The sequence below is a fragment of the Theropithecus gelada genome, chromosome 1 (genome assembly GCF_003255815.1).
Source record: "Theropithecus gelada isolate Dixy chromosome 1, Tgel_1.0, whole genome shotgun sequence".
Taxonomy (NCBI): domain Eukaryota; kingdom Metazoa; phylum Chordata; class Mammalia; order Primates; family Cercopithecidae; genus Theropithecus; species Theropithecus gelada.
This window is the reverse complement of record NC_037668.1, coordinates 214,605,131-214,620,814: the sequence shown is the minus strand read 5'-3', so window position 1 is coordinate 214,620,814 and position 15,684 is coordinate 214,605,131. Positions and strand designations below refer to the sequence as shown.

General features: G+C 38.9%; 1 protein-coding gene across 7 annotated transcripts in view; it reads left to right on the top strand.

Annotated features, from left to right (window-relative positions):
- The window catches only part of RGS7 (regulator of G protein signaling 7), a 577,395-nt gene that overhangs the window by 529,578 nt on the left and 32,133 nt on the right, over positions 1–15,684 (top strand). For all 7 annotated transcript variants that reach the window (XM_025399630.1, XM_025399608.1, XM_025399600.1 and 4 more), the window contains 4 exons: positions 8,318–8,416; positions 9,941–10,002; positions 10,981–11,091; positions 12,650–12,775. In XM_025399630.1, coding sequence (XP_025255415.1) covers positions 8,318–8,416; positions 9,941–10,002; positions 10,981–11,091; positions 12,650–12,775 — 398 coding nt within the window. The remainder of the gene's footprint in view (positions 1–8,317; positions 8,417–9,940; positions 10,003–10,980; positions 11,092–12,649; positions 12,776–15,684) is intronic.

The following is a 15,684-nucleotide window of genomic DNA, read 5'->3' as shown; positions in this document are numbered from 1 at the left end:
TCTTCCTCTTCTTAAAAGGACATCAGTTCTATTGTATTAGTTCCCACCCTACAACCCCACCTAACCTTCATTTCCTCTTCACAGGCCGGATCTCCAAATACAGCTGTGTTGGGGGATAGGGATGCAACGTAAGAATTTGGGGGAGGGGACACAACTCCGCCCGTGACATATGACAAAGGGAATTTAAGTGATTTGTGCTTGTAATTGCCACTGCATTTTATCAGTGAATATCTTGACAGCAATCAGCAAGCTGTTTCACCCCCCACTGAGGGGTCCACAGCTCTGTGTCTGCGGAGCAGGCGACGCTGTGAGATCCCAAGCCACAGAGGCCAGCCAGTCGCCCCTGGAAACCACCCTTCCCTTCCGCCAAAATTGGGCTATCTCTGTAACGCGTCCTCCCGGCTGTGTGGTCGGCCTCAGTCTTTATACTGCGGCTGCTCAGGAAGTGGAACCTACGGAACACGCTTAATCTTTGAAAGCAGATAATGCTCGTAGCAAGGAGAGCTGCTGTCCATTTCTTTGGGAGCCAGCTGTAACAATTTTCCTGTGATTACATGCCATAACAAGAGTAAAGGACCCAGTAAATCCCTAAACTAACAGTCTAGCATAGGTGCCTGAAGAATATCAGAGTCATTCCACATTTCATTTGGGAATGTTGTATCTAATTGTTGAATTTTTGACATGTTTATCAAATATAAGAAGCGAAGGCTTTGCTGTATGGATGATTTGAGCTATGTTAAGAATCTACCATTAGTCCATTTTCAAGTCTATTTAATTAGAATATACTACAATATAAGGAAATAGGTAAAAATGTGTTATCTCAAGGATCTATGAAAGAATGATAATGTAGCATAGCCAGAAAGAAATCAGCCTAATATAGGTAAGTTTGAAGGGGAACCGTCTGCCTGATGTTCTTGAGTCTGATACTATTAATTTTGACTGTAATAGATTCTGTATTAGCCAGAGTTCTCCAGAGAAACTGAACCAGAAACAGAGAGCAGGGGGCAGGAGAGGGGGAGAAAGACAGAGACTTATATTAAGGCATTGGCTCACAGGATTATTGAGGCTTGGCGAGTTCAGAATCTGATGTGGGAGGCCAACAGGCTGGAGACCTAGGGAAGAGTGGCAGTTTAAATCCAAAGACACGGCTCTTGTGTCGCCGGGAAGCTTTTGCTGGGTTGCTGGCATCAGGGACCCACCTCGGCATGTTGTCTTGTCGCCAGGCCCCTGGTGCACCCCAGCGGCAGGCAGAGCTCACGGCCATGCCTTCGCCCCACCCGCTGCTGGTCCAGGGTCCGGGCACTGCGTCGATGGCGGCTCCGCAAAACATTCGACCCGGCTGCAGCCCGTGTCCTGAGCGGACTGGACTGTAACATGAGGCATTTGCACCGCTTCTGCCGGGCCCAAGTGGTGTGGGGCTTCGGCCGTGGCTCCAGGTAGCTGGGCATCCCCGCAGCTAATCTTCCTGAACAAGTTTAGTAGCTAATCTTCCAGTTGATGTATCCATCGTCATTTATTATGGTTGGGCCAGGGTTGGAAGTGGAGATGGCCTTTAGGTGGTGGTGAGCATAGGATGGACCCCTACCACAAGAATATGAAGAAGTCCATGGAAAGGCTTATCCCGCATACCTTCAAAGAGGACTTCTGTGGGGAAATCCCCAATGCGGCCATTGTTGCCTACCTCAAACCAGAAAAGAACTTTCTTTAGAGTCACTTATTTCAGCAATTCCCGGCGACATTGAGGAGGCTAAGAAACGACTAGATTTACCAGAACATTTGAAACTCAAGACAATTTCTTCCAGGTTTCTAAAAGCAAAATAATGAACAGCCCCTGATGAAAAAAACATATTATTTATTCATTCACTGTTTTCTAGTATTTTAGTGTTTATTACCATCTAGCCTTATCTTGGTTATATTTTAAAACTCAAACATTTTCCTATAGCTGCGAATTAAACAGTACAATATAGTTACCATATCATGCTTCAGCTGTTAAATTAAGGCCATCATGTCATAGCACTAAAAAGATTCATTTAAAAATCAATATTTAAAAAAATATATTGATTAAAATGTATCACTAGAAAGGTATTACATGTCTTATAATGGAAGTGAAATGTATTATAAGTACGGGTAAAAAGATAAATCACTAGTTTGAGATGAAAACTAAAATTTTCATGGTAAAATACCAACATGTATGTACTTGTATAGTTCTAGACAGAGAAGGCTTATAAAAGTAAATGCATTAAATAGAAGTTCAATAGTTTATCATAAACCTACACGGAATACACCTTTTTTTGATATTTTGCGCATTAATATATTATTAGAAACATGAAGATGTTTGTGAATTTTTTTAAGTCATTTTCTTTGAAGTCACATCATTGTACCATCTTTATTTTTGTACAGAGCTGCTTCAATTCTGTCATCTGGACCTCCCCTGCCTGTTTTTCTGTTTGTTTAATACAGTAAAATAAGTGTTTTTCAAATCTGTACATCTTTTTGTGGGATAATGCTTTTTTTTTAAGAGTAAATATCCTTCTTCTTCAAAACAACAAGCAACAACAAAAAAGGCAGTCTGGAGGCAGAATCCCTTCTTGCTCAGGGGAGGTCAGCCTTTGTTCTATTAAGGCCTTCAGCTGGTTGGGTGAGGCCCACCCGCATTATGGAGGGCAACCTGCTTTACTTAAAGTCTGTTGATTTGAATGTTAATCCCATCCAATAAACACCATCACAGAAACATCCAGAGTAATATTTGTTCACATATCTGAGTACTATGAGCCAGCCAAGTTGACACAAAATTCACCACCACAAGCTATATCCTTCTGTAGGACAATAGCTAGAGGGGTCCTAGGACACAAAGCCTGAGGGAAATGGTAAGAGCATCTGCACGTGTGTGACTGAATCCACACTTTGGGCTCCGTCCTGTAACGTTAGCGCCCATATTTCAAAATAACAGTAAGCTATTTCCTATCCTGTTCTCCTTTTCCTCTGTCACCTTCATTTGGACATCATGGCACTAAATATTACAGTTAACAGCATCAGTGAAAAGCTAATGTGCACATCCTAGAAGAACAACAGCAAATGTATAATTAGCTGTCTGGTTTTCCCGCTATTAATAATACAGTGGTTGTAGCTGTTTCTGCATAAAATATGGATGTGTCCTCAACTCCATATACAACATGTGTACATTTACATTTTAACGTGTTACTGAACAGAATAAACTACTCATATCTTAGAGCAACACAAAAGTGTGTTGAGTACAGGGTATAGTAAAGGTGCAGGCAATAGAAATTGCTTAAATGAGAATGAATAAAGAGGGGACTTTACTTTTTTTTGAAATGGAGCCTCCCTCTGTCTTGCCCAGGCTGGAGTGTAGTGGCGGAACCTCGGCTCACTGCAGCCTCTGCCTCTCAGGTTCAAGTGATTCTCCTGTCTCAGCCTCCCAAGTAGCTGGGACTACAGGCATGTGCCACCACACCCTGCTCATTTTGTATTTTTAGTAGAGATGGGGTTTCACCATGTTGGCTAGACTGGTCTCAAACTCCTGACCTCAGGGGATCCACTCGCCTCAGCCCCCCTAAGTGCTGGGATTACAGGCATGAGCCACCACACCAGGCCAAGAGGGGACTTTTCTGATTCATGGTCTGAAACCTTGTGGCAGGCAGGGGTCGAGCTGGCCCAGGGGTGTGAGTGGACCCAGCTCTCTCACGCTCTCTCTCTGGTCGCCTTCTCTCTGCTTCTTTCTCTGTACTGGCTTTCTCCATATTGTGTCAGATATGGTCACAGTCTGTTCTCCAGTTCCACTGAGCAACCCTGAAAGAAAGAGAACTATTACCATGTCAGCCAGTCAGAAAAGCCCCAGCGATTACATTTCACATGGAAACACAGAAAGGCATCTTGTACTTTGTGGTCTCTATTTTACAGCCTCTGACTTGGTTCTTGGTCTGTTTGAGTTGCTGTGACAAAATATCTTAGACTGGGTAATTTATAAACAACAGAAATGTATTGCTCACAATTCTGGAGTCTGAGAAGTCCAATAACATGGCACCAGCAGATTTCATATCTTTCACGAGCTCATTCTGTGCTTCAAAGATGGTGCCTTCTCCCTGTGTCCTCACTTCGTGGAATATGCAGATGAGCTCCCTCAGGCCTCTTTATAAGGGCACTAATCCCATTCACAAGGGCTTCACCCTCATACCTAGTCACCTCCCAAAGTCCCTACCTTTTAATACCATCACACTAAGGGTTGAGGATTTCAACTTATGAATTTTGGAGAGACACAAACATTTAGACCATAGCAAACTCCCACCCCCCACCTTAAAAAAAAAAAGGGATAATTTTTCTAGTTCTCTTCTAAAATGTCAAGGGAAATCACCTATGAACAGATTTATGTAGGAAGCCAAATCTATTTTATTTAATGAATAAATAGATGGCACTATATATGAAAAAGTGCTTGTCTTAGCACCATAGGGAATAAAAGAACATGTTAATCAAGCCAAAGTATTGCAAATAAATGATTTTGCTATTGAAACTGAAAATGGATCTCAATTAGTTAGTTTGATTTTCCCCCTGCTGCAAATATTAAGATATTAAGAGATTTTATTTCTCTTCCTCTCTAACCCTACCTGTTTCTAGCTCTATGCCACCCTACCCTGTACCACAATTTGAATACATTTTTTTCTGAAACATGCAAAGCCTTTTACATTGCAAATAATTTTCATAACTTGCCTGCCAAAATAGGATTAATCTCTTTGCCTCCTTTGTTCATAACATAATCCCCATATATAAAATTATATTCTTCTCGGCTGTTTTCATTGTAGCCAACAATCAAAGTTAAAAGCTATTACTATCCCCAGGAAATGAACAGTGCTCAGATTGGTGAAAGCGAGACCTCCTGATATTGAATTTTATGTAAGACAAGAAATGGAAACTCTGCAGTAACTTCAGAGCCAGTAGCCAGGTGCCTGGAAGATGTTTTAAGCAACACTTCCCAATGGTTTGGGTCATGGTCTCTGGTTTTTTGTTGTTGGTTTTTTTTTTTTTTTTTTGAGACGGAGTCTTGCTCTGTCACCAGACTGGAATGCAGTGGTGCGATCTTGGCTCACTGCAACCTCTGCCTCCCAGGTTCAAGTGATTCTCCTGCGTCAGCCTCCTGAGTAGCTGGGACTACACGCATGTGCCACCATACCCGGCTAATTTTGTATTTTCAGTAGAGATGGGGTTTCACCATGTTGGCCAGGGTGGTCTCTATCTCCTGATCTTGTGATACGCCTGCCTCGGCCTCCCAAACTACTGGGATTACAGGCGTGAGCCACCGTGCCCGGCCTCTTATGGGACCTCTACGGAGTTTACAGGAAATACATAAATGTTGAAATCATTATAGAAATGTAGAGATAAAAGATAACTTATGGGTCATTTTACTTTCATGATACCACAAATTGCTGTGTTTTTCTAGCAGTCTTTTATTTTTTTATCTTAGCCCAAAAACTTACTGTTTAAACCATTAGCTATTTTTTATAAGCACTGTTTACATGACCTGTAGATTATTACTTAAAAACTTTAAATAATTAAACCAAGTTAAAAAAGAATGGAAACTTCAAGTCTCAGAGTCTTTTTATTTTTCTTTTCAAAAAAAAAGGTGATACAATTGAAAAAATAGCAGATACTGAAAGGTACAACTATTATATAACTGGTGATCTCTCTGTTGCCTAATTTTAATTGACAATAATTGCACATATTTATGAGGTAATATTCAATAAACATATATACCATGGAATGAACAAATCAGAGTAATCAACATATTCATCACTGCAAATATTTATCCTTTTTGTGGCAAGAACATTTAAAATCCTCTCTTTTAGTTACTTTGAAATATGTAATACATTATTATCAACAATAGTCACCTTGCTGTCCAGTAGAACACTAGGGCTTATTCCTCCTAGCTAACTGACTTTGTACCCATTGACCGAGATCTTTCTTTTCCCACCCCCTATCCCAGCCTCTGGTAACTGTCACTCTACTCTCTACTTCAACTTTTTTATATTCCACATATGAGTGTAATTCTATGGTAAATACCTCTCTGCCTAGCTTATTTAACTAAACATAATGTCCTCTAGGCTCATCCATGTTATTGCAAATGACAGAATTTCTTGTTCTATAAAGGCTGAATAGTGTTCCATTATGTATACACCACATAATTTTTTCAAAAAATCAACCTCTACTGTTATTTCAAAATTCAGAAGGTTGCTTTATTTAATCATGTTCAAATATAGCTAGTATCAGCTTGGGCCATTTCCATTCCTTCAGTGTAAATTAAATCACTTTATATTCCAGGCCCTATGCTTGTTATTCTTTTCTGTTTCATAATACTTATCATATTTTTAGTCATATGTTTATTTGTGTAATTGCCTGTGTAACTTCTTTCCCTTCCACTGGGTTGTGAGTTCCAGTGCAGAAAGAAGCACATCTATTTTATTTGTATTTCCCTAATGCTTAGCACTATATCCAGTATATAGTAAGTGTTCAATAAATGTTGAATGAATGAATGAGTGAAAAAATAAATGAAATAAAAGGGCTAGTTTAAGCCATTCAGCTCCATCCTGTTCAGGGTAAATTTAAAGCATATGAGCAAATCCTTGTGTTGAAATGGATGGCCATTTGCTGCCTCTTGTTTGGCATTATAAAAAAAGGAAACAGAAGTGGATGTCTTCAGTAATGGGAATTGCGTTCCCAAGGGTCTGGTGCTAGGGCAAGAGAAGGGCATTGGAGAGGCCTACTCAAGATAGTCTGGGAACAGATAATCCCAATGATTAAATCCAAGTTAAAATCTATTAAAGAAAGGATGAGAGCACCAAAAGAAGGATGGAGGCCAGGCACGGTGGCTCACGCCTGTAATCCCAGCACTTTGGGAGGCCAAGGCGGGTGGGTCACCTGAGGTCAGGAGTTCAAGACCAGCCTGACCAACATGGTGAAACCCTGTCTCTACTAAAAATACAAAAATTACCCAGGCGTGGTGGTATGTGCCTGTAATCTCAGCTACTGGGGAGGCTGAGGCAAGAGAATCACTTGAACCCAGGAGGAGGTTGTGGTGAGCCAAGATTATGCCACTGCACTCTAGCCTGGATGACAGAATGAGACTCTGTCTCAAAAAATAAAATAAAAAAAAAAAGGACGGAGCAGGGGGAGACACAAGGGCAAAACCGCATCCGAAAGGTGCAGATACAGAGTCAAGAGGTAATGTAAGTGGACGTAAGGTCCTAGTGAAAGTGGATCAGGAACAAAAATACATTGAATTTAGAGATATTGGCAAGCTTGGTGACTGGCCTGAAAATTGGCATCATTAGGCATCTGGATCTAACCTCATCTAAAGTGTCTTTGCAAACCTTATCTGGTACTAATTTTGTGGAGTTCATGCAGTTTTATTATGCCCTCATTCTTCTTGCTCATGTCCAAAGAAAAAGTGCTCAGTAACACCCATTAAATTCTTTATTTTAAAGGAATAGTATAATATTCAAGAAAAAATAATTTGGCTTCTTCCTTGAGTTGACACGTGAGATGTCTCACACTCAATTACAGATAGTTTTTCATCCCTTTAGTCACCAGATCTTTATTTATACTTACTAAGCAATGCGCCTTTCTCAAAAAAGAGTCTTCCTAACTAGTAGGTCTGACCTTTTGACAAGTTAATAAAAAAGTACAAGAGTATTGAGAATTCCAAAGATGCATGACGCCTCTGGGGTCACTGATGTTTGCAAATGGCACCCAATAGAAAGGCCAGTGTGGTGAAGTAAATAACCCACTGTTGATACAGAGAATAGGAGTACCCCGGTGTCTTCTATTGCACCACCAGAAATCAAATCAGCAATAGAATTCTTGACTTGTCAGTCTCCTCAGTGCTCCATTTAATTTCTATGTAAAATATCAAGTTATTTTTAAATCTTCTTTTGGGTTATTACATTTCTATTCTATTCTGCATCCACCTCTCTATTTTCTTAAATGAATGCTTATGAAACGTTACTTAGTGTTGACATTCTCCAACTTGGTATTCCGAGCCTGCTCTCAAATTTTATCACATGCACCTTGTTCTTTACATATAATCAATTATTCTGTCAAAGTTAATAATATAACTACATTTTTTTCAGAGATGTGCTTCTATTTTATATGCATATATTTATCATAGCAGTGCCTTTTGAATTTTGATAAGAAGCTTAATCAAATAAGCTTTGAGAGACCTTATTGAATTTATGCTAGACTTACTTTTTAGAAAGTCTGTGACTGTAAATGATATTTTGTCCTAAAATGTTTATTTTTTATTTTAATATAGTCTGTCTATGGTTTACAAAATGATATTAGAAGTCACAGTCCTACCCACACACCCACACCAGAAACTAAACCTCCAACAGAAGATGAGTTACAACAACAGGTGAGTCAGCCTATGAGATGACCTGTTAAAGGTTTACAGAGTAACAGCTATGAAAACTGAGAGTAAATGTTAATAGTGGGTATTTTTAAAGGTTATTTGTATGATCGCCTGTTTCATATGGAAGATTTGCAGTTAAAAGATAATAAAATTTTCTAATTTTAAGTATTGTAATTACTTGAAAATGTATCCATATATGGTAATGATTTTCAAAACCCCTCACTCTTTATTTACCCAAATCCTTGTTCCTCTAACCAGTTGTAAAAATCACCTATGCTGATTTGTAGGTGACTCCATCATCAATAGTTACTTTGTACCCCAAAGCTCTGTTTTAAAGAGTAAGAGGACAAGAGGTTGAGAACATTGTCACTCTTCCCATATCCAATGATAGGACATTTTCTTCACAAGAGTGCTTATTCTTCGTTTCCGCAGTGGTGATTTCTCTCTACCTCTTGAAGTTTCTTCTTATCAACACTGGTGTACAGTCATGGAGTCACGCTAATACTATCCAAGTAATATTATAATAATATCCAAGTAATAGTTCAAAGCAAACTCCAGTGTCTCAAATCAAATAATAGTTAAATTTCTTGATTGGTTCAGTCATGGGGCTTTATTCTCATTTTGACTCTTTTCCCTTAATATTTTATTATAATACGGTTTATCAAGAGTGTAATATATACTTTTCTAGTAGATTTATAATAATCAGGAAGGAAAAGTCATTCAGAGAGTTTTTAATTAAAGTTTTCTGTGCATGATTATTCCATGTGAGCTTTTGTCATGAATTGCTGATAAAAATTATTCTCAAAACACATATTGATGCTTTCTTGGTATTAGGAGATAGGATTTATTTTGAAATTATAGTAATATATAATTTTCTAAATTTGGAGGGAAGTATGAGTCTGGATTTAGGTATTCACCATGAATGAATGTTTAAAATCTCTACAATTTTACTTATTTTTTTTTTTGAAACAGAGTCTTGCTCTGTCACCCAGACTGTAGTGCAGTGGTGTGATCTCAGCTCACTGCAACCTCTGCTTCAAAGTCCCAAGTGATCCTCCTGCCTCAGCCCCCAGAGTAGCTGGGACTATACTACCTGCAGCACTACACCTGGCTAATTTTTGTATATATTTTTACAGACAGGGTCTCACTATGTTGGCCAGGCTGGTCTCGAATTCCTGGGCTCAAGTGATGCACCCACCTCGACCTCCCAAAGTGCTAGGATTACAGGCGTGAGCCACTGCACCCAGCAAAATCTCTACAATTTTAAAATAAAATTACATTTCATTAAAGTAGGCAGAATGGTCAAACTCATTGCTGTTCTAAAGTGATATCAGTTGTGTTCACATTCCAACATTTCATTTTGTCAACTCTTTAGGAGCCCTCTGCTTTTATTTTTTTAACCAACTTTGAAATTGTACTGACATGGAATATACTCTTGTTCAGAGTTGCCCAGTCGATCATGATTTAGAGTGGGAAACTGTGAAAATGTCATTACTTATGTAACTCCTTCTCTAATCCACTTTTCAGATAAAATATTGGCAAATACAGTTAGATAGACATCGGTTAAAAATGTCAAAAGTCGCTGACAGGTGAGTATTTCAAGGTGTCTACATAAATTTTAAAATTTCTTATGACAATTAAATGTGTTTAAAAATGGAAGAGAGCTGTTGGGACAGATAATTAGAATCCTATAAGTAATGTGACTTTGTTTTCCTTTTTGCACGTAGAAAAATTTTCAAAGAACTCTTTTGACGTAGTTTAAATGACAGAATGATTATAATTGTCAATATAATGCCTGGACGTCCAGTCCTTGTTCAACTAAGAATCAGATACAGCGGATAATTCTGCAGAGTCTAGCCTTTTCACTCCTGCCGGAAGACATGAAACTTTCCGTTTATTGGTTACCTTTTGGCAACGTGGAGCTTCTCTATAAACTTACTTTAACAGTAACAATTGACACTGTTCCTGCCTGACTTCGGAATATGAATGAAACTCAAATTTTAGATATTTTCCCTTTCTTCATTTAAATCTGTTCTTAATGTCATTCATATTCTTCACTTTTGGGCATTGCCAACTCCTGCCTCTCCAACTTCTTTCCCTTCTCCCTTTTTAAATGTTGTATATACATTTAAAAAAACTTGTCAGTGGCTCCCATTTTACTTAATTCCTATAAATACTTTCGACAGAATTTCCCTTTTAAGCCCTTCTCTAAGTTAGCTAAAATCTGTTCTGCTGTGGGTGGACTGCTTAACCAAAGATCGGAACTGACTCTTAGCGGTGCCCTTCACACACTGACCTCTTCCATAGTGCTTCATGTTAAACAAGGGATATTGATTTATATAGCTTAGGCATGAGGAGAGATGGAATCTTTAGCCACAGTTTTCTGCCAAAAAGCACAATAAGTTGTTGCATGAAAGTTATTGAAACATGAAGATTGCCATTGGATTTCATTCTTTAAGTGAGCAAGAATTCCTTGGTCCCACATTTTTATATTGTTTTCCTTGCTTTGGACTGGCTGTAACCCCAGTCAGAAAACTAAAGAAAGTGGAAATGTTTTTTCTCCCTAGTCTACTAGGTTACACGGAACAGTATTTAGAATACGACCCGTTTCTCTTGCCACCTGATCCTTCTAACCCATGGCTGTCCGATGACACCACTTTCTGGGAGCTTGAAGCAAGGTAGGTGGCATTTTGTCTTTCTCACAAATATGTTGCTGTATTTCAGGGTCTGAGTGAAATGGGAAGGAATTTATTGTTGGCTAATTGTGAATGTAATTTTGTTCTTTGTCTCCATTGGCTCATATCTAACATTCTTGTTTGAGATAATGGCTTTTGAACCTTAGACATTCACGTTTGCATTAAGATTTGCATTGCTGGAAAGACCAACCCAAAATTAGAGGTGCAATTATTCAGAGTTAGGATCTTCAGTTCTTGAAATTTAGCTCATTGCTATTATCTTCCTGGAAAACCCATGTAGTCACAAAGGCTCATGTATTCAAGTAAAATGAATGCTAAAGCCATGCATACTTAAGCCCAACACAAGTATTTCTTTATAAATTGAATTTTAAAACAAAATGGTCTTACCATAAACACTGTAAGAGAAACTGGCAAGACACTTACTTCCTAAGAAAAGCAAAGCACCACTTAGGACTCCCTGGTTTCCTTCATGAGCTATATAGGGAAAGAATGACATCATGAGTCTTAACAGAGTCATAAAAAGATCATGGCATATCACTTTACAAAGAAAAGATTGGTACTCTGTCATATTTCTAGCAGTTCTCTAGATTGCATTTCTGGACTATCTCTTTCTTTTGCATCCAGCCATGAATCTTAAACACTGGACATGCCCAGAACTCTTCATCCACAAATTAAAGATTTTACAGATGAGAAAGCTGGAACCCCAAAATATTGTGACTCAGCTAGGATTAGGTCACAGATTTAATTGACACCAGAGTCATAAGCTAGTATTGAGATCTTTTGGTTACCAATGCATTTTCCCCAGTTCAATATACCTGCATGACACTGTGTGGCATAATGGTTAAGAAATGTGTGCCTGGTGTGGTGGCTCACACCTGTAATCCCAGCACTTTGGGAGGCTGAGGTGGGTGGATCACCTGAGATCAGGAGTTCGAGACCAGCCTGGCCCAAGTGGTGAAACCCCATCTCTACTAAAAGTATAAAAAGTAGTGGGTCATGGTGGCAGGCGCCTGTAATCCCAGCTACTCGGGAGGCTGAGGCAGGAGACTCTCTTGAGCCCGGGAGGCAGAGGTTGCAGTGAGCCGAGATCGCACCATTGTACTCCAGCCTGGTTGACAAGAGCGAAACTCCGTCTCAGAAAAAAGAAAGAAAAGAAGTGTGGCATTGAGGTCAGAACATCTGGATCTTTGCCCCTTATTACTTGCCTGACATTGGCAAGTGATAATTCTATGCCTCAATTTCCTCATCTGTAAATAATAAGATTAATAGTGCCTATCTCATAAAGTGGCTGGCAGAAACTAAAAGAGACCATTTTTGTAAAGTCCTTAGCACATAATGCTCAATAAATGTTAGACTTTATTATTAATACTAATGTACATGATGATTTCACGCAGAGCCATTAATCAGAGGTATATTTTTTTGAAACAAAAGGTAAAGATGGGAACTTCGAGGCACACATGATTTTAAAGGGGAATGTAATAACAAAAAAATTGGAATTCTGATGAAAGGAATGTGTTTGCCTTTGTTTTATCTTCTATAGCAAAGAACCGAGCCAACAGAGGGTAAAACGATGGGGTTTCGGCATGGACGAGGCATTGAAAGACCCAGTTGGGAGAGAACAGTTCCTTAAATTTCTAGAGTCAGAATTCAGCTCAGAAAATTTAAGGTAAGACACATTGCTTGGATCTTATAAGCCAGAGAAATACTGTCTGTGATGTATCTGGTTATTCTGAAGGTAATAGATCCTCCACTAACATCATAATGATGTTATGAACCCACTGAATTTCTGCCACCTGATGAAGGGAAAAAAGATAGCAAGGCAAAGGCTGTCCCACATATCAATTTCTTATAACTCATTTTTACACCGTCTCTGTGCCTCCAGATGTTTTAACTATACAAACTTGGTGGCTTTGAAACGGACTCTGTAAAGAAATGCAGTACAGAGAGCAATGTTTGGCAAAGTGGAGATTGGCCAATAACATTTATGAAGTTCAATTAAAATATCATCTGTTTGTCAATGTTGACTATCTTTGCGTATCACTTCTCAAGCAAGTTAGAGAAGAAGAGACTGGGCAGCTATATCAAATAACTTGAAACCAAACTACTGGGCTGTCTCATTCTCTTTGCATGTTTAAATAATAGCCACAGGGCAATTGAGAGCAGCACAGCACTGAGCTGTTCATGAGACAGCAACACCCGTTCTGCCCATCTGTTGTAAACATCGTCTTTATATATTTTTAAAATTTGCTAACATAAGGAGGATCTGAAAATTGCATTTTTAAATATAAGACATTAGAGTGGATTTTAATAGCTCTGTTTAACATCTTTGAAGGGAGTGATAACTTTCCACTATATAAGACTGTTTTTTCATGAGCTTTTCATTCATTATTCTTTTGAAACCTGATGCCCAATTTTTACTTTTCCATGACTTGCGCAGTCCTGCAAAATTCATTTGCTGAAAGTTCTCTGCATTCATTTATTTTCATTGGAACGAAGTAGTGCCAGGCATGGTCACGTTCTTTTCAGGAGATTTAACAGGAATCCCAAACCATTCAGAAAGATGTAGGACGCTGACACATGTCACATGGATGAAGCAAGACGACCACAGGCAGAACCAGGAGGAGTGTAACTCTCTCTGTGTGCCTAGCATGGATTGCTGGCATGCAGCTTCCTATTCTCCTTCCAGTTTATGGGAATCCTTCATGCTTGGGCTTTTGCAAGATCTTGCTGCTAAAGTTGCTAAAGTTCTGTATTGAGCCTACTAATAACATTTTCTATATTGAGGTCACATTGTCAATGATTGAGTGCAAGAATTCATTAAAAGGCTAGGCGCGGGGCTCAGGCCTGTAATCCCACCACTTTGGGAGCCGAGGCAGGTGGATCTCTTGAGGCCAGGAATTTGAGACCAGCCTGGCCAACACGGCAAACTCCATCTCTACAAAAAATAAAAATTAAAATTAACTGGGCATGATGGCACATGCCTGTCGTGCCAGCTGCTGGGGAGGCTGAGGAATGAGAATCACTTAAACCCAGGAGGTGGAGGTTGCAGTGAGCCAAGATTGCACCACTGCACTCCAGCCCGGGCAACAGAGCAAGACTCTGTCTAAAAAAGAAAAAAAAAAGAATGCATTAAAAATAAAGCAGAGATAAAGGATACTTGAGGCATTTTAGTGGCTGGGGAGATGGATGTTCCTCTCATTCTCTAAGTTTTTAAAAACATGCTGGTATTATTTGTATCACAATGAGTAAATAAACAAGTAATAAACCTTACCAGCCTTGCCTAGCCAAATAAAAACATCTCCTTCTCTCATTAAAATTACAGTTTGTTGGTAGATACAGACGAGAAAACAAATTGCAGCACAAAATCCTGGGTGTTTAGTTGGGAGAAGCACAGAGGGATGCCTAGCCCAGAGTTAGAGACCAGCAAAGGGATACTAGGGGAAATTGCTTCTAGGCTAAGAGCTGGACAATGGGGAGGAGATAAACCATCAAAACAGGAAGAGAGAAGATGCTTTTGGAAAAAGAGCATGTGGATACTCGGTTTCAGGCATGAATTGAATTACTGCCAATTTCTTAGTTCAAGCTTTAATCATTTCTTATCTTAATCATTCTATGCCATACTAGACTCTAGGCTAAGCAATTATATTTAAGAAATATTAGATTATCTTATATATATGCACATATTATATATATACATATATATATATTTCTTGAGTATCTACTATATGCCTATCATAGTAAGTATAGATCAGTAGATAAATGAAAGATGTAGATTAGATTAATTATTGAATACCTACAAGACACCAGAATATATTTATATCTACTACTTTTATAATATGCTATGTTATATTTTGCATTCATTATTTCTGATCATCACACATCTAACCACCAAAACCAACATAAAGTGTAAATATTGCCTCATTTTATAGATGAGAAAAGCATGACTGAGGAAGCTTAAGCCGAGAAAGTATGGCTAAGGAGGTCAGATTGCATGTAAGTGGCATTCTTGGCTTCCTGCAAACCAGTACCAAGCTACTGTCCACTGCTCCCCAAATCTGAGCCCTACTCTGCTTCCACTGACATATCTGTGTCACACACTGAAGGAGACAAAACGGTCCAGTGGTCAACAGGGCTGTGAATTGCACTTAAAATAAAATAACCCTCCGTGCATCTTAACCAAACAGCTGCCCTCCTGCTATCAGTGAGAGTGTGTCACTCACCTGAGCTTTTTTTTTTTTCCAAATATTAGGACAGGAGAAAAATAAGAAGCACTGTTTCTCAGTAACTACTTATGCTTCAAATGCACCCTCTGCTCTCCCTAATAGAGAGAAGAAACTTGAAATTTTATGATGTATTTCCCTCATTCTTTTTTTCGAGCAAAACACATAGCACGAGAAAGTGCTAAGAAAATGTAGTAATATCATGAGTTTTTATCTTTGAGTGGCTAAAAATATGCCAGGTACTTTTCAGCACCTTCTATATAATTTATATCATTAGTATAGATTAATGGAATTAATTTAATCAACTAATCCAATGGAAACCAATTAATCCAGTGGAAACCCAGTGAAATAAGCA